We start from the raw sequence: 19,444 nt of genomic DNA on the forward strand, positions 1-19,444 counted from the left end.
AGAGAACAGAGGGTGCCGATTTTTGTAAGTCGCAAACATATTGAGCCAATAGACAATGGCACCAAGGAAAGCATAGAGTGAATTACGTGTTACAATATAAATGTAGAACTGATAAATAAAGAAAACTGAGAGAAAGAAAAAAACTGGCCATCCATGGCATACGAAGCGACGTCTTCGCATTACACGTGCGTTACTCTTACCGATTGACCTACCGCGGCGCTGTTTTTCCATCCCCTTAATTTAGCGTTATACTTGTACTAAATCTAGGCCTGGCAGTGTTAGCCACTGCCACAACTCACGGCCTTGGCGACGGATGTGGAACATTCTTTCTGTCGCAAGGCGTCACGTCAAACGTGAACTTAGGAGAAGGCGACTGGCCAATAAAACGCGTTTTCTATATTAATAGAAACAATCCCCCTCGTGGGTACAAGCCATGTTTTGAGGCAACAAACATAACTACTTTATTTTTCTTCTGGTTTTCGTGCCTCGTTTTCAAAGGAGAATTTCCTAACGCTACGTCCTGCCGCCCGATTCTTGGCCTATCTCCCTTAGTGGGTTCGAGCCACTACAGCGGTTCATCATCATCATCATTGCAGTTAACCTTGTCTGCGGCAAAGACGAGGAGGCTCGGACGAAGAAGAAGAAGTGGTCTTCCGCCTCCTGTGCCGCAGTCCAGAGGACAACTATCGTAACGCCCGTTGGTGCTACGTCTTGGCCAAGAGCACTATAACGCGTCGTGCCTGTACGTTGTGCGAGCTATCGAGAATGCGGAAGGGAACGCCGTATTTGATTGGTGACACCACTGTCATCAGCCACCAGGACAAACACTCCAGGCTGTCCGAGAAGGTGCGACGGGGCAGCACAATGGACCTTGTTCGCATGCTGGAGACTGAGCTGGCTGCGTCGGCTGCTACGCACGACCTCACCAGCATCTGGGGCTTGACGCAAGGACGCTGCGGGAAAGGTGCCATGAGGTACATGACGCTGGTTCCTTGCTGGGCCGGGTCACTGTGCATCGGCACCGCGCTTGGCTACGCGCTTCCTGGCGGCCGCACTCTGGACGAAGCGGGACATCGAGGCTCCTTTGACATTCCACACAGGCAGATATTGTGGTAAGGGTGCGCTCGTATGCAATGTGTTTTCGTCGGTGACGTGTGAGCTTGCGAAACACACTGCAATCTCTTCGTCTGAAAAGAGGTGCTTGAAAAACTGATGACGGCTTTTCCTTTGCAGTTGAATATCCTTTGGAATTGTTAATAATATATTTAAATCGCTGCGATAAGCGCTATGCGTAGTCACATAATGACTTCGGTATATATATAGGCATGGGACGCGTCAACAGTGCCTCATTTGCACTGGAGACATTTTGTAAAACATCGCATCGATAAACTCGAGCGCACTTTTCTACGGTTATCGTTTGGTTTCCCAGGATCTGTGTGCGTCGGTACATTATGGCGTAGAAGACAGTCGCGCGCTAGCAGATCACTAGACAGTTTTAGTTTCACGTACGCAGAAGCTTTGCTCATGCAAGCATGAGAGTTCTACGAACATGAGTTCTGCATGCTTGCGGGCGCAAAGCTTCTATGTACGTGAAACTAAAACTGTCTATTGTAACGGTTTGGCACTCGCTCACGCTGCCTCCGTCGTCTACTACGTCGGGTGGGGCAGCGAATAGCAGCGTAGCAGACGGACTTAAAGCGAGCATCAGCAAGTGACTACTACTTTGCGATGTTCTGTCGTTTCGCTGTCACGCGTCGACCTTATGCGCTTTGACGTCGCGACAGTAATGTTAACCTCCTGGTAAACTAAGTCAAACGTGGCCTTTGGAAAGTCATTATAGTATTTTTTTAGGACGCGGTGATGCTTGCCAGTATTTCCCTCCCTCTGTTCCCAAAGTCTATGGGACCTTCATTTAACGCAAGAACGTTGATAAGTCAAAAATGTCATGTCAGTATTCCTCTGTAGATTTAAAGACAAAGCACGCAATGGTTGATAAAAGGCAACCCGTCTGCCTTGTTTTCGGGGTATATGCATGTAAACTGTAACAATGAACTGCATGTAAACGGAGAATGCATGGAAACGTAGCGTGAGATGAGATGGTAGAAGTACTACTGGCGCCGACGCTGTACCTCGTTCGCACGCAGGTTCGGTTCCATGATGAGCCTGGGTGCGGTGTTCGGCTCTCTAGCCGGGGCGATGCTGACGCAGCTGAACGGCCGCCGCTGCAGCCTGTCTGTTGCAGCAATGGGCCTGTTCGCGTCCTGGCTCGTAATCGGCTGGGCGCAGAACATGTACTACTACTGCGGCGCGCGATTCGTCGGCGGCTTCTTGACCGGCGTCGTCTCCCTCGTCGTGCCGGCGCACATAGCAGAGATGGCCCCGGTAACGCAACGCGGAACGCACGTGAGTGGTGGCTCCAGGGATGCTCGCTGTCGCAGAGCGCTGGCTACACGCCCGCCGCTTGGCTGACGTAAGCGAATGAATAGTGCCTAAACAGATGAGATGAAATGCTTTGTTGCGTTTTATTGCGATAGCAATTATATGAACACTCAAAGAGGATTTCTGCCGTCGCCGTCGCCGTGAGGTTCCGTATTACGTCAACGGCGATGAAATCTCATAGGTGGTCATAGCGCTTGAAGACACGGACAAGAACGAGAGAACCGGACGAGCGCTAACTTTCAACTGAGCGTTTATTTCGAGGACGCTGTGTCTTTCAACTTTCAACGGAGTGTTACTCCGGACGCTGTATGTGCGAGGGAAAGCGCGCGAGGGTCGCGCGCTTTCACGGGGAGAGCACGCACGGCGGAGAGCAAACGCGCGTTCGGCGCCGTGCTCCCTGAAGGGCTGCGTCTCTTTCCTCCGTTACAATCACCATATATAGAGAGCAAACTCGACTTCTGCCGTGGCGCGAAATGCCGTGGGGGGACGGGAGCGAGGGAGGGGAGGCGACGTTTAGCTGCGGCACCAAATGCGTATTTATATAAAAACGTTGCGAGGTAAGAAGGTAGGTAAGATTTCCGACGCTGCTCGACGGATGTCCCATTCTGATCTCGTCGAAAACCTCCGAGCCACCCCCAGAGGCACTGGCAACTGTCCTAACGCCACGCGCGTTCGGTGCGAACGCGGGTAAAACGCCGACGGCGTCGACAACAGTTCTGCGCGTTGCTGGTGCTGCTGCATGTGCAAGTTTATACAGGTGATAAAACTACTATCTTTACTCTGTATAGCTCTCTGCTAAGTTGCTATCGCAATTCATGCTTCGCCTTTAGGGTGAAACTGCGACATTTTTTTTTTCGTTCATTTCGCTCGCCAAACGCCTTTCCTTAAAGCTTTTAATCTAATAAGAGTGCCTGTATTACCACCCTAAGGGTGCTGGTCTGACGACAGACTGCACCCTTAAGGGTGTTGGAATGTTTAGTGTGCGGCCTTTTGGGCATCCATGGTGCTCACGTCCGTAGCAAAAAAAAAGGTTTCACAGATCTGGCGTAACCTGGGAGTATAGTTAGTGCGAGACATTTGCCCGCGCAACGCTCGTGCATAAATGTTTAATGAACGTTTATTACGTAAATGTCAAGTAATGTGGCATCTGCGCAAGATGGTGGAAGAACGGCAAGGGTTATTGTTGTTGACACGCATTTAAATGACGATGCTTGAAATATCACGTACTTACGGCATTGACATCCTCCGAGATGCTTTGAGCAGGTGTTAAGTGCTTTCGTCTCTTAGTGTACCTAAAGCTATTGCTTCTTGAGAAACGCGGAACCTAGGACTTGCTCAAGTATGGCTCAAGTAACTCTCATTATGTCTCGAGTCTCCTATTTTGATAAGGAATTTGACAAACTCTCTATCGAAAAATATATATATTTCCAGTTCATTATTTGCGACAGTCGGGTCACGTTATTCACTTAGGCTTGTGCACTTACGCATCTTGCTGCAACTCTAATTCACTTGTGTATTTCTGTGAGAAAGGTTTTTATATATATTCCTGTACCTACCATATCTGCATCTCTTGCTGAAACATGTTCATAGCCTTTATAATCACTTAATATTATTGTTTAACTGCTGCTCACATTACGGGAGCGAGAACATGGCAAGCAAAACGGAGGCATTGATTTATCACTTCGTCATATTCTTTGCTACATGAATAAGCATTGATGGGTTGATTGTTTGACTGATTGAATAATTGACTGATGAATGGATTGATTGATTCATTGATACTCAAAGAAAGCCGTCGCTGAGGCGCCGTGGTATAATTTTTCTATGAACATCACGAAAAAAAAACATTTTGTGCTTACCGCTTCTTTGTATTGTTCAAATATTGCAGTAAGATCGCAGTTTCTAATTTAAAACATTCAATATAACATTTGGCATGGTTATCTGCATCGTTTGCAAAGAAAAACTGCAACTTTGCCTTCGTCTGCGCCTCCCAGATGGTTTTCAATCTCGGAGGCCATGCCTTGCACACGCCGAAAGAGACATAGCCGCCATGTTTTAAGCATCAGCAGTGCGAGCGACGTTGACCACGACAACTACTCATTTGTAACCTTTAAAGACAAGGAAGTAGCAGTGCCCAGCTATATTGAACGATCCGGACCGTTAAATTCGATCTTGCTGCAAAATCTGAGGTACAATAGTGAAGCGGTAAGCGAAAAGCATTTTTTCTACAGCTTTAGGAGAAAAACATTTGGAGGACGCTTAAGCTTCGCCTTTAACAGTGGAACTGGAAAGCATTAAATGATCCCTGGCTGCTTATCAGGTTTCGCGGCAACTGCAGCTTTCTTTTTGCTTTAACTTCGCCTCTGCGCACGGCTGCCGAGGAGGCGAGCGCCATCTGGATGGTGCTTTCGTAAGGAACTACGGCGCGCCGCTGTATGAGTAGTAGAAATGCTGACAAAGCGGCTTGTGTTTGTGAGTTTCCGGGTAACAGCATTATGTTTTCTCGTATATTCAAGTCACAATACGACTAGAGAATGCCTGTATGTTGTGGTTAAGTCGTACTTTACGATTTTTTCTACGTATTTTACTTTGAGAAGCTCCATTAGTCCACTAACACCTGTGCTACACGCGGAGGGCCTGCGTGGTCGGTGTGGTTCGCGATGATTTTTTGGGCCGCGGCCGCCGGCGCCAGCGTCGACCGCGACGCCGGATTTTCTGCGACACGGGGCCTTTAACGCTCTCGCGTTAAAACGCACGTGCAACAGTCGGTTCCCAAACGCAGGGCGCCGTGCACCAGTTCGCTGTCACACTAGGTATCCTGTACTCGTACTGCGTCGGCCGTTTCCTGGACTGGGCCTGGTTGGCCGTGTTATGCGCACCTCCTGCCGTTGCGTTGCTCTTCTTCACCAGAGGTTTTGCAGTGGAGTCTCCTCGCTGGATTCTACAGAAGGGCGACACCATGGGCGCTTTGAAGGCGCTCATTACTTTGCGTGGTTCCAAGTCGCGGGTGAGTGTGAGACTTACGCAATGTTCGTTGCGTTCTCGTAGATATACATCGAGTTTCAAACGCTTTACTTCTCCTGCTAAATAGTTGCGAGAACGGTAACACTGTACAAAACCCCTTTGAGTGCTTGTACGTGGTCTGAAGGGTTTGAGTTCGTTCGCAATATACTAATATTTTTTTTGCAATCTATAGACTCTTCACTAAACCCAGAGAGAGGTTTCGAGCTTTATTTAGTCTGTCTATAAGCTTAATTGTAATAATTACGGTCAACAGAGACTTGAATTTGGACGCTAAAAAGAAACATTAGGATCGTTTTAAGTGGTAGATGCATTTGACAAATTCCTTTTGGCACTTCTGCGGAACATTTACGTAGAAAATGAAGCACGTGACCCGTCCCGCACGTAGCGCTGGTATCAGAGCGTGTGCTAAAATAATAATTGTTTCTGGCTTCTAACACCTTTTACGTTTACCTTTTATCTCATTCTTTTTTATCAGTCACAGTCCATTATGTGTAGCTTGTAAAGTCTGTACAAAACTGCTTGACGTCGTGGACTGCGGGAAACAAGAAAGAGCGAGTTGGAGAAGTGGACTTTGGTAAGACATTACCATTGCGTATAGAAACAATATCCGCTATTCAACTATGCGTGTATTTTTGTGTTTTTCTTTTTTTCGGGAAGTATACACGCTGTACGAAAAGAAATACAGCCTGTTCGGTGACAATAACATAGGGACAATTTGGGACTCATGCTGTAACAGCATCACTCCTTGAACGAGCACAAATAGACAAAGAACAGAGACAAGGACGAGTGCTTGTCCTTATTTGTGTTCTTTACTTTTTTTGTCATCTTTCCTGAATCATGCAGAAGCAACTAGCCCGACATTTGACGCTACTATAAGAATCCCTGGCCATACATTAGTCTTAACTGTTGCAGTGCGATACGAGAGCAGTGTACAGCTATAGGCCTTTCTTCTCTTGTCAATTTGAGTTTTTGACAACGATTGTTGCGGCGTGTTGTCCTTCAGGCCGACATCGAGTTCGACGCCATCCAGGCAGTGTTGCCAAAGTACAGGACCCCCGTGGCGCACTACTTGCTCGCACTGCTGCTGGTGGTGACGCAGCAGTTGAGCGGCATCAACAGCGTCATCATCAGCACAGTCAGCCTGGAGCCCGAATCCGAATTCAACGCGCCTTCCATGGACAGCGCCATCATTCTTGCTCTGCTGCAGGTGCGTTGGCGTACGCGGAAGTCCCTGCGTGCTGAATAATTCCGCCGTTTCTGTACAGCCATGGCAGTACAAAAGCAAAACCCAACAAGCTTCCCGAGAATCAGGCAAACGCCAAAAGTGCGCTCTTGGACGCTACGTGTATTAAACTCTCGCAGACTCGTAAGCTCTCAGCGAATATGTTGATAGCGTCAGTTATAATTTATCGCTACTGGCGTTTAAACAGGCTCATTTCAGTGAACGTAATGCTGTACACTTAAGACAATTTTAGCCTTCCTTGTTGGCGGGGCTCAGGTTCTACCAGATTGCATACAAAAAAAAAAAAAGTTGTTCCACACCACTTCCATAATCAGTGGTCCTCCCGAGCTTTTTTTTTTCTCTTTTTTTGTTTTCTTGCCGGGTTTGCGGCGATCGTACTGCATCCGTTTCGTTGGGATGTCTAGTCTTTCGAGTAATCAGTCACAGTAAAGATGGCCCTTTTTGGAAATACTGCAAGAGGTCGAAAATTGCTTCTAAAGAAATAAGTGCGATTTTTTTTATTATTATCGAAATCTACACGGGGGACACGTTTTGCCGGCATTGGAATGAGGTTATTCTGCCGCGTTCCCCCACCAGTTAGCGCCTGGAGGAACTATAGTATGCGTCGAAGCTAAGCGGAAAGGAATTCCTATGTGGTAGACAACTTATGTATACTATTCAGCCAGAGGTTATCGTGCTTTGTAGCTATTACAAGTTGGAAGTTTATTTGAACATTAATTTAAAGCCACCAGGAAAAAAAACCCGTTAAGGCGGCTTCCCAAGCCCAGTGGCTCCTACTGCATACACTGGCACCAGCCAGCAACACATAAAAATGACCTTGTCACGACCTTGCACCTATGGTTTGCACAACAAACAATAGCGAGAAGAAAGCCATAGCCACGTGCCCATAGCCGTACCGGCTTACGTAGCCAGAAAGCTATGTAAACCGTTACACTCAGCTTTGTACGCAAATTTAACAAGAACATTAATGCAGCAAAAGTACATGTGTGTGGCTAACGTAAGAGTGGGACCAAATTAGAAGAGTCGATTTTTTAAGGCAGTAAAATGGGGATAATCTCTTTTTTTTCTGTGTACATGAGTAAACACACGATATTCAGTGATTATGTAATTAACGAAGACCTTTGTATTGTAGTGCGGATGTCGAAGCACGTATATTTTTTTCATGGCACGTTCGCCCAACTGCAATCCTGAGACAAGCACCGGTTTGCATATATTCGTCCAAGAACTCTATTCGCAGAACATTGTTGTTACACTTAAGTTTTGTAACGCTTTCACGAGGAGAAAGTTGCGGAAAACGTTAACTTAACCATCAGCCTAACTGCAACACCAACGTAGCACATTCGGAGGACAGATGTCTAGAAAGTGGCGCTACACTTAGAATTTATTATAAATGGGCATGGGACGTTACTGCTTCTCGGCCTTAATTCCGAAATTTCAACATTTTTTTAAAGCGGATAATAATAAGAACGACATGGAGCAAATATCTTTAATTATATATAGGCACTTTATATGGAAAATTGTGAGGTTTCGTGCGAGCTATGTCCGCCTCTTCAAGTAATCCCCGTGAACTAGCTCACTTACTCACCTGTCTCACGCTATTTCTTTAAAAGGGCCCCTATAATCACTCTGAGCTAGAAGCCGAGTGAGCGGTTTACTTTTAGCCGTTCACTACCTTCTCCACGGGTGCTCTGTTCTCCTTGACACGTACTTCACTAGAAGACGCGTGGACACTGCTTCTCTACTGTACGTCACCTTTGCACTTTTTTCTTGTGTGATAACACCATCAACTTCCGGTTGCCCCGACTCAGCGCTTATCGGTTAGACGCTTTTGCAGCGGCACCCGCAGGACAAAACACACTACACAAAAAGAAATGAGTTGCTTGCGCGCGACGGGAAACCTAGACGATGAGGAAGAGTCGGCGAATGCCTGCATGGTCAAGTCATGTTATCAGACCAATTGAAACTGATTGGAATTGGAACACACACACACACACACACACACACACATATATATATATATATATATATATATATATATATATATATATATATATGGGCCAGTCGGCAGCATATACCTTGGTGACGTCACGTCACGTGCATGACTGATGACATTACGGCATGTGAAGAAAAGACCGGAAAAGCCCGGAAAGCGCCACGTGAATGTTCTTGAATTATCAGAGATGGATTAGGTGCCCTTTAAGTCTGTTCTAGGTAACAAAGGTAAAGACGGTATGCTGGACTATATGGTATGTACCTTTACTGCATTTCAGACTTTGGCAGCGCTGGTAGTCGTGCCTTTCATCGACTCAGCAGGCCGTCGCAAGTTGCTCGCGCTTTCCGTGGTTGTGTGCTGGGGTAGCATGACCATCTTGGGAGTCATCTACTATAGCTCTACGCCTGATCGACCCGCGGTCGTCGACGATTCGACAGCGACGCCTCCCGCCGATGTAGAAGTAGAGGCGGGCACTTCAGACGCCGCCACAACGCCAGACGCCAACAGCATGCTCACGTTTGCTTTGAAGGTACGAGTGGAGCGATACTGCGATGATCTCGAGACAGCGTAGCGCATTTGTAACCACGCTTGACAAGCTTTCCTGTTTCGGGCTGCTTCCCATCTGAATACAGTCGCAGTATTCGGAGCTGCCGCAGATAACTACCACATCCCTCAATCCGCCGTAGACCACACGAATGCTTCTTATTGACACGTGAACTTAGTCATTCTTTTATCTGGGACTGCATTTTACCAGCTAACAACTTGCAAGTTATCGCTCAGCGCAAGACACGACGGCATAATTTGGAACCTACTCGAATGTTATAATTGATTCTATCTGTTGCGCATGTTCTCGCCGAACCTTGAAAAATTAGATTGTATGCACGACACGAATTGCGTAGTACTTTCTGGCAGTCACGCGGGCACCAGCAATTACCCTGAAACTTTCGACAAGTCATGTATAAAAGCCGACGCCCATGAACCGCAGAACAGATTCCGATGGTCGCTGACTGTGTTCGCCACTGTCGTTGTGCTTTGAATGCCACTTGATTTAGGGGCACAAGTTCGCCCGATAGAGCCTCAGATTCGTGATTCGCAGTTTTGCTCCTGTGTTCCTGACCGTCACTACAACGTGACATTGTTGAACAAAACGGTGACCTGAGCGAGCTGACGCAGATTCGCGATTAGGAAAGCGAGAAGGGAGACAGACGACTGAAGAACGCAGGGAAAGTGCTTACTATTAACTGAAATTGTTTTTACAGCGAAGCTGTATATGGCTAGCCAATTAGTCCGTCCGTCGCCTATACGCTGAAACTATCATCATCAGCAATGGCTCGAGTGCCGTCGTCTTCCACAGCTGGCTCGTCGGCGCCCCTCGGCGCAACCGCGCGAATGCACTCGTGCCCCTGCTCCCGCGTTCGTCGTCGTCGTCTTCGTCCACAGCTGGCGCTCCAATGCCGCTGATTATTCTAGCGTTGAATTTCACTTCTGTCGTCGTAAATGGGGGGGTTACGGGGTTATGAGCCATTGCTTAAGGGGGTAGGAGCCATTCATTGTCTTACGTGACGGACAGATTTAATTTTGAAGCAATTTTGAAGAATCGCAAGCGGCAATGCGACAACAGCGGACTGCGGGCATACCGTCAGTGACGTAGTTTTCTCCGTCGCAGCCGAACGTGTGTGTAACCTTATTAAGAAACACAAAGATGTAACCAATAACTGAGAAATACTTTAATGTACCGTCGGGATTAACCCAGTGATAAACACCAGGGCCACACGTTTGAGCTCCGCTATTTAACCATCTGTATACGGAATGCTTCGGCAGTGATTTTTTTTTTAGAAAGGTATACATATATAATATCAACTTCAATGCGTGCGCACCAGAATGCTAGCTGGTCAGCGGCGCAGAGAAACGTGAGACAACATACCCAAATTGTCTGCCACTATACTGAGAACAGGCTTCATGAAATCTGCTTCGCTATCGTTACACGTCATAGAAGCTGAGGTCACACACGTGCTTCTTCTTTAAATGAAGTAAGCGTCGACTATTTCACATGAAGTATAACTCCCGCGTTTAAAAGGAATACTCGTTTCGTCCCTTTCTTCCGGGCACTTTCATTCGAAATTAGCATGTGTTCTTCGGTAGTCTTTGTCCCTTCTCTCTATGATCATCATGACTTTTTAATGAATGGCGTACGCTATATCCGCCGTGGCTCTAATAATGCTTGGAGTTATTCTTTAGGTAACGTTTAAAACAAGTACTCATAACTGCTTTAGGACTATGATTACCAGGTTTAAATAAACCGTATTCTCACCATATTTTTTCAGTACAGTTATTCACTTAAAGTTGCTACGCTTTACAGATAAGATTCTTCACTTATGAGAACATCTTAGCAAGTAGCAGATCCATGTTAACTGTAATAGCCCCTCAGGAACCTGCAAGAGTACCTCTTTGTAATGAGATGTAATTTACGGCGGCGCCCGGGTGTTGCTTGTTAGCTTGATGCTGATGATGACGGCGATGATGATGACGGCGATAATGTTGCAAACTAAATGACAGGTTAGATGGGTGATAGCCCTCAACAATGCCCTTCCACAATTCGGCGTAGGCAAGCAATTACATGTTTCGGTGTCGCTTTTAATTCCCTGCCTGTGCTTTCCCCGGAATAGGCCTTGTTCGTTGTCGCCTTCTCGGCTGGCTTGGGACCCGTCCCGTGGATCCTTGCGGCGGAGCTCGTTCCCCTCCGTGGCACCGGACTGGAGTTTGGAAGCGTGTGCGCAGCCAGCTGGGCCGGCTCCTTTGTGACGGCCAACTTTGTCTCTACCACTGCTACTACCCGGATGCTCGCCGTGTCCCTCTGGCTGTACGGGTTCATCGCCCTCACCGGAGGGCTGATCAGCTTCACACTGCTCCCCGACACTGACTGCATGTCCATCGAGGATATCCTGCTTATCGATCCTGACGAGAGGGTAAACGAACCTTCTTGGGGTTTGCGACGATACAATACTGAGAGAGGAATCAGCGATGCCATTAAGGGGGCTAGTTCGTACATATTCATACTACCATGCACCTTGGAAAGGAATGAAGCGTGTGTGTGTGTGTGTGTGTGTGTGTGTGTGTGTGTGTTATTGAAGGTTTTTCAAGAGGGAAAGCAGCGCTTTGGCCCGGCTCTTCCGGCGTCGGTGTCCGAGGCCGAGAAAATCATCCCCAACCACGCAGGGCCTCCGAATATATTAACGCTATAGCGTTATATTACAATAATTAACGCTAAATATTAATATATTAACGCTATAGCGGCGTCGGAGTCCGTGGCGGAAAAAATCATCCCCAACCACCCCTACCGCGCAGGCTTTCCGCGTAGCGCAGGTGTTAGCGAAGGAGAAAATCATCCAGAATCACCCCGACCGCGCAGGCCCTCCACGTGGTGCAGGGTTTTGGTGAACAGAAATTGAATTTCTCACAGTGAAATCTGCGAGAAAAATGGTAAAGTACGACTTAACCACAACCTACAGACACGGTGGCGTCGGATTGTAATTTGAATGCACGAGAAAACACAATTCTGTTACGAGGAAACTCAAACACAAACCCCTTTTCCAGCATTTCTCCCATACCAATACGACGCGCTCGGGTAATTTACTTGGAAAATGTTATCCAGATGGCGCTCGCGTGCTCGGCCGGACAAATTGGAACTTCGCCTGCCTAATGCGTTTTGGACACGAGCGCGCGTCGGCGCAATAGCAAAAAATTAATAAAATAATAAGAAAGGTGCTAGGGCCTTCACATTTTAATATAAGACGACTTATGTTGCCCCCGGAAAAACGTTTTCCCAGCATTGCACTTCTGTTTAAAAGTGAAGCCGACTTTAAGAGGACCGGTGTCAGCTTGGTCTTTGTAAGCTGGCTTTCCAACGTTCTGTGTTGCGGTGAAGCCCACTGAATCAAAAATGCGATGCAAATGGTTCGGTTAACGCTATCGCGTTCCATTCTTGCGGGCAAAGCTTAAGCGTCCTCCAGTTTTTACGTATATGTATAGCGCACGCCTTCTTATATGAAGTGCCATATATGCGGGTTGTATTGCCACACCATTCACAAACAAATGTCATGAAACAAAACACCCACAGCCGCATGCCTTTTATGTTAAATCATCTCAGACTTAAATATCAAAAGTGCGAAACAAACACGGAAACTTGAAAATGATGTCATTTCTTTGGCGCGGTTGTGCCCTATCTCCGGGATTGGCCCACCCAAGGGGCCGTGTTTCTACCAGAAAGCTCGCCTACGTGCATAGCGTTCGCCGCCAGTGTTTGCCAGTAACAATTACGGTTGCATAAGCTGCAGTCGTCGGGAACCGTGAGAAGCAGTCAGGATCTTTGAATTCTATCGCGTTCCACGCTTAGAAGCGAAGCTTGAGCGTCCTCCATTTTCTTTTACTTGTCACTGACTAACAAAAGTCAGATCAGGACAGTCAGAACAGCTTCCTACATCTTTTTACATTACCCTGCCGTCTGCAGGCTCGAAAAAGGAAGATGAGATCAAAGAGCCAAGGACATATCTTTGCCCCACCTGGTTCGGGAGGCCGTGGCAGCATTAGCGAAGGTGCGAGGTCCGTCGCCAAGCCACCGGTACTGGAGAAGCCGCAGCCAGGTACCGCCGAAACCTCATTGAAAAGATTGACACCAGATAAGCGGTCGTCAGACGTCGCTCGAGCCCCATCAGAAGACTTGACAGCTGAGCAGCGACAGTCATCTGTCAGCCGCACTCCAACAGAAGCTTTGACAACGGAGAATCCGGATTCGGACGTCTCCCAGGACTCATCGAAGGCCTCGGATAAGAAACTTGCCGCGATCAGCGAGCGACAGCCGCCGGATCTCGACCATCGCAAGTCATCTGTCGCGTCTCAAAAGTCGAAGGCGTCCAAGGCAAGCGCAGGTTCAGCACCCTCAAGTGAGAGTGCCAGGAAGAGGAAGGGTACCAAGTGAGATGAAAGGCCTCGCCATCGCCCGTCCGGTGTTTGACGAAGTCACGTGTCTTGAGAAGTGACATAACGTTTCAGCAGCTACAGCTGTGAGGAAAGAAAAAAAAAAAAAAAAACTTTAAGACGCACGAAAAACTGGACCTATGACATCATAGTAGACTACTTACCTTTATTTCGTGTGCAGGTTATCGATAATTTCGAAATTACACGAAAAATTGTCGCATACTCCACACACAAACTTCTTGTCCAGAACCTAAGTTTGCAGTGTGCATGTATTTAAAATGTTATTCGATACCCTTCTTTTCTATAAATCGCGTTCTTACATCTTCTTCTACCGTCGCTGTAGCCCAGTGGTTATGGGATCGCAGTGACTGGGATCCCATAACCACTGGAATACCGTAACTTGGATCGTCCGCTTGTTCAATTCTAGTACCTGCGGCCCCATTTCGATGACAGCGAAATGCAAAAAGTGCTAGTGTACTTAGACATGTGCAATTTGAGGAACTCCAAGTGGTTCTTTAAGTAATCATATAGGAGTCCAACACTACGGCGTGCTTCATGATCAGATCGTGGCTGTGGCACGTAAATCACAAGAATTTTAATTTTACTTTTTTTTATAATCATTCACAATCCTTGTCAGTACGCTCAGTTTGGCACCTTCCCTCTTAAAACAAGAAGGGTTGTAGTAGTTACTACCGAGTGTCACACCATTTGCTACCTTAGTGTAACAGCAGTTGGTTACGATAGAGTTAGTAACAGAACTGACGAAACAAGGTAGTCACTGTTACTAAATGGGTCTCAGCTACCAATTCCAAACGAAGTTAAAACCACCTAATACAAGTATCCTCATCTTTGCTGCATACGAGTACATCGGACCAGCTGTGGCGTATTCCACAGTGGGTCCGATATATGTGTCATAGAATAAAAACTTCGAATCCAGTGGTGCTATCTGCGCTTGGAATCAGTAGCTGAGACCAGTGTCTACCTTGTTTACTCAGTTATGTTGCTAACTGTATCATAACCAACTGCAGTTATACTAAGGTAGCAAATGGTGTGAGGCTTGGTCATAACCATTACAACCTTTTTTTTTTTAAGGGTATTGGGGTGATCGGCACAAGTTCCCTTGAAGAGCACAAGCTATCTGCGGTGCTGCTAACGTACTGCCTACAGGTTGCCGTTGAATTCGAGATCATTCATTGTCCGTCGGTTGTGTGCAAAAGTCGTTTATATACTGCGAGCGTCGGAAGTGGAGAGGCTGGCGCGCTAGCGGTGGGTCCCAGCTGTCATGTTTCGTTGCTCGAACGAGGGCGCTATTAAAAACGTTCCCCTGCTAGCTGTGCCTGCTTCCACTGATGCCCGATTTGTTTAGCGTCAAGAGAACGAAACAAACCATTCAGTGGATGTGGACGCCGAAGTCAGGTGAGAACAATCCACTGTACGCATGCCTGACTGGCTTTCTTGAATGCCATCGTTCAAGAGGAAAAGGCCCTGCGCATTTGTAGACGAAGAGGAAAGCTGCAGACGAGGGACCCAGAGAAAAAAATGGCAAATGGTTCCGTTTACCACCGCTCCTACAGCAATTCAATTGCCTTACTGGAGCGCCGCGGAATGCTTTCTGGCTGGCCACCACACTCGCCTGGCAAAATTACGGTCCCTGAATTAAGGTGTCTAATTATTAAGCTCCCTGCACAAAGATCATACATGGACCTTAGGCGAGATTTGTTGTGCACGCAGCCACGTGGAAGATGTAAAGTTCTCGCACGCGGCGTGACGTCTGCTCTCGTGCACTTTTCGAATCTCGGAGTGAGGAGCATATTTCCCGCTCTTTCGCCTCTACAATTACAGCCTCAATTCCGGGAGGCGATGAACTCTTGCCAATTCCCTCCCGTCTCTTGTTTAGATGTTAAGGTCTCAAGGTGTTAAACACGACGCAAGGGACTTTTGAGTCACGAAAAGCCTTAATGGGGTATGAGCATAAACGAAAATACATTTATCACCACTGAACACGCACTAAAACTAATAGAAAAACCCTGATAGCCATTGCCAACTTTGGAAGTCATGAGACAAGTGAACAGGCCACGCTGTCCGCAAACCGGCAGTATGCGAGACGGATTTAGCTGAAAGCCCCCGCAATTTTCGCCTGTTGAGAAAGAGTTCAAATGAATGGGGTCACGTTCACGCGGTACGGCAAGGGCGGTATTTAATCACTGATCACTTAGTCTATTAATGTTTATTCGTACTATTTATCCCTCTTAATGGCGTATAACTAGCGATATTCTTTGAGAACATGGGCGAACGATGAACAGATGCGTCACGTTGCAGCGCGGCCTCCTCCTTATAGAATTTGTCGAGGGATCAAATACATGAATAATAACTGCATTGTCAATGTCATTGTATATTAAATGCTGCAAACGAATTATTGAACGCTACGCACTGTCAAGTATAATATGTTTTTTTTTCATAAAAGAATATATTCGTATGTCCCAAAAATAGAGGCAGAAATAACTGATATCAATTCTCCCGTGCTTTTTTGTCTATTTAATAAGTAAAGAAAATATCACACGAACTCTTGAACTATATCAGTTCGAAACCAGAAAATGAGTGCGTTCAGCTGATATGAAAAACGTAAAGGCCATGAAAAGAACAAGTTGAGGACAAATATTTTGATGAATGTTTGTCATTCAAGAACCTTGTTTAGACTTTTGTAGATATGCAAAGGCCAGGGAAAAACCTAAATGACGCTGTCATTTGTTGCAATAGATTGCGCAGGAGCAGCTGTTACCGTTCGTGTATTGTAATTACACTGCGATTATAGTCGCAACAGTGAGTACATATAAAAAGCAGGAGTTCGGCAAAATATGCATTATAAATGCGAAGATAGAATGGAATATACAAATGCGAAGATACAATTTGATAAAGCGCAAAAAAGTGCCACTGGAAACAGTTCACTGCTTGTATATGCAACACCTTGCAACAAGATATTTAAATATACGTATAACTCTCCAATAAATCTACGTATTTAAGCAAACGTCACTGTATATAATGCGTCAAACAAGACAAAGAAACATGTTGCGCAGTCACACATACTAAACTTTACGCATAAAAAGACAGATGATCCAGGCACGAACAAAACTATGATCGCAGAAATCGTGAAATGTAGTTGGGCCATGCGGCGGTCGCGACCGCACCATATGGGTAGAATAATAGCGGAATAATGCCGAAATCAGTACGAAAATGTGTAATTTAACTGCCTGCTGAGCGGCAACAAATATTCTGCATCCAAAATTAAAGAAGGGTATTGTTTCGGTTCAAAAAAGAAGTAAAAGCAGGTAACTAAAAAGGAAAGAAAAGGCCAAACGAAAGCCACAGATCATGCGGCAAGTTGAACTACCCAATATACGAGTGTGTTTGTTGGGAAATGCCGCGTGGGCCGGGCTTTCAATAAGCAAGGTTGGTCAAAATTGGTTGTTGATGTCCTCGTGATTTTCGTATTCGCGTGATAATTTTGATGATGATGCTAACTATTAGAATAAACGGCGAGAATTTATGCAGTTTTAAAAGCTAATGAACAGTCACACGTTTTTATAATTACGAGTTTATGGACCTGATGGAACAGAGCTTTTTATTTGCATTGATTTTTGCTGCTTCGCTATCTAAAGGACAAACTTCACTCGGCGGGTAAGTTTAGCGAAGCGGTCAATGACTTCAGACACGTTGACGCCGACGTCTGTGTGGGTGTATAGAAGCGCCAGCCTAACCATGCATTCCTCAGAAATTGTAGAGCGCAAGTTTTTTTTTCTTTTTAGTAATCTCATGTTAAAAATATTCTCTCTGCGCTGGCAGTGGTCACCGGAAGGGTGACTAGAATCTGCAGCAGTTGGTACACATCTACATAGAACCTGCAGTCGCAATGAGAGAGTGCATCTATTCCGGTTTTCAAACCTAAAAATACTCCTTCGATATCGATGGAATCCTTCTTTAGGTACCTTGCACAAACAGTAAGCTGTTCGATTCCAGCAATATCCGCCGTTTCGTCAGCAAGTATAGAGAAGCAGCCTGCAGCGTTTACTTTTGAATCTAGGCTTTCTTTGATAATTTCACCAGAAATTTCTATAATTTGGTTTTGTACATCTGCAGACTTAAATATGAGGCATTACTGGGGCAACTTTCCAAATGGTTCTTCAGATATCTATCTCCACAATGAGCTCGCACTGCGAAAAAGCGCTCTGAAAATACCAGTATTTTCAGCAGGGGCTTTGCTTAAATCTATAGGACCACTGTCCTTATGGCTACGGAGAGCCAGACCTTGTCGCCCGCAAGAAATAACTGCCGCAATAATAGGCCGTTAACTTTCTTCTGTTTTCCTTATTTTACTATGCCTGCCCTGGTCCAGCTGATCGATCACATGGGGTGCGCTTCCTGAAAATGTTAGGAGAAAATTATCAGCTGCCAGCTTACAGTCACGGTGATATTTAGTATTTTCGGTTGTGTGGAAGATTGCGAGCACGTGCTTACATTTCTGCAATGGCTTGGACACGAGGGCTCCAGTGCGCGCATGTTGGCCCAAGTTTATAAGAACATTAAACCCATAATCTAAAATCTAAACCATAAACCAAAATCTAAAGCACGCCTTTGGAAATGTCGGTGCACTAGTCGCGTCAAACGTTTGACAACTTTATGGCCATAAAGTTTCGGAATTAAAATCCATGCGCTCCGTAGATTCCGCGGCCGCTTCGAGATGCCGCAACGCGCCCAATCGCTATCGAAAAGTCCTTGAAAGTTTGTGCTCAGATGGCGCTCCCTGCGTTATGTGACTCCAGGTGCAAGGATGTTGCCACGAAATCCAGCCCGAGTTCGCAATGTTCGGGCCGAAACGTCTTTTTGAGCGTGAAAAAGACATTGTAGACAAAATCCAGAATGATTCCTGGCGCCGGTGGTTGTTTTGGTCGGCGTTGCATGCCAGCACAAAAAAATTCGGGGGGGGGGGGGGGCTGAAGCCCCATCAGCCCCCCCCCCCCCCCGCCCCCTGGCTACGCCCCTGTCCTTAAGGTTTGTCGCCACCTTTTAAAGCGAAGCTTGTATACCTTAGCCTGTGCCGGCTATGTAACGCTGAAAAAAAAAAAGCTGCTTTCAGAGCTGCATATGTGGCTCGTTCTCGGCACGCACTCATGCGTTCGTCGCTTTCGCCTGCTTCCACAGCTGGCTGCGTTGCCACTAATCATTCCAGCGTAGAATTTCACTTCTCTGCTGCCGTCGTAATGGGGAGCCAGCGTTTACGGTGCTATGATCCATTGATTATCTTATGTAACAGACAGATTTAATAATGAAGAAAATTCATGGAAATCCATCCAGAATGAACGCGCTAAGGAAGGGGCTCGTTGTCAACATGCCGATTCTAGCGTTAGGGCTTCCGAAGCCCAGGCGACGGATTGTTGGCGCGGACGTGCACGGCTTTTAATTTATACTTTCGCTTTATTTCGGCAAATCCTGACAACAGGAGGACAAGCGCATTAGGAAACACCAGCAGCGGCTACCTCATCCGTGTTTCCTTACTTCATCATTTTTAAAAATTTTCCGCTTATCAACCATGCACAGACACGATATATTTAAATATATATACACAGGACAAAGTTTATTATATTTTTAAAGAGAAGGACGTAGCCAACAAAATGGATAGGCTATGCCATGAGAATGAATATGTTGATGTATGTTCACCTCACTTCAAATTACCTTGCGTGCTTTTTTTGGCCCTGAAAAAAAAAAAAAACCTGCAGACT

The 19,444-nt window shown here is 46.3% G+C and overlaps 1 protein-coding gene across 1 annotated transcript; it reads left to right on the top strand.

The window, feature by feature from the left end:
• Positions 1–765: 765 nt before the first annotated feature.
• On the top strand, positions 766–13,833 carry LOC125944387 (solute carrier family 2, facilitated glucose transporter member 8-like). Its single transcript, XM_049664808.1, has 7 exons — positions 766–1,112; positions 2,145–2,382; positions 5,219–5,443; positions 6,464–6,667; positions 8,974–9,225; positions 11,363–11,662; positions 13,204–13,833. Exons 1-7 carry the CDS (start codon positions 766–768, stop codon positions 13,669–13,671), a joined length of 2,034 nt encoding a protein of 677 aa, XP_049520765.1. The 3' UTR covers positions 13,672–13,833.
• The last annotated feature ends 5,611 nt before the right edge of the window (positions 13,834–19,444 follow it).

This window comes from Dermacentor silvarum, chromosome 3 (genome assembly GCF_013339745.2).
Source record: "Dermacentor silvarum isolate Dsil-2018 chromosome 3, BIME_Dsil_1.4, whole genome shotgun sequence".
Classification (NCBI taxonomy): Eukaryota; Metazoa; Arthropoda; class Arachnida; order Ixodida; family Ixodidae; genus Dermacentor; species Dermacentor silvarum.

What these genes read in the sequence shown, in the direction of transcription:
- LOC125944387 (XM_049664808.1), top strand. Translation starts at nt 766, where the DNA reads ATGCGGAAGGGAACGCCGTATTTGATTGGTGACACCACTGTCATCAGC. An exon ending in TGCGTGGTTCCAAGTCGCGG is followed by an intron (nt 5,444 to 6,463) that starts GTGAGTGTGAGA and finishes GTTGTCCTTCAG; the next exon opens with GCCGACATCGAGTTCGACGC. An exon ending in TGCTCACGTTTGCTTTGAAG is followed by an intron (nt 9,226 to 11,362) that starts GTACGAGTGGAG and finishes TCCCCGGAATAG; the next exon opens with GCCTTGTTCGTTGTCGCCTT.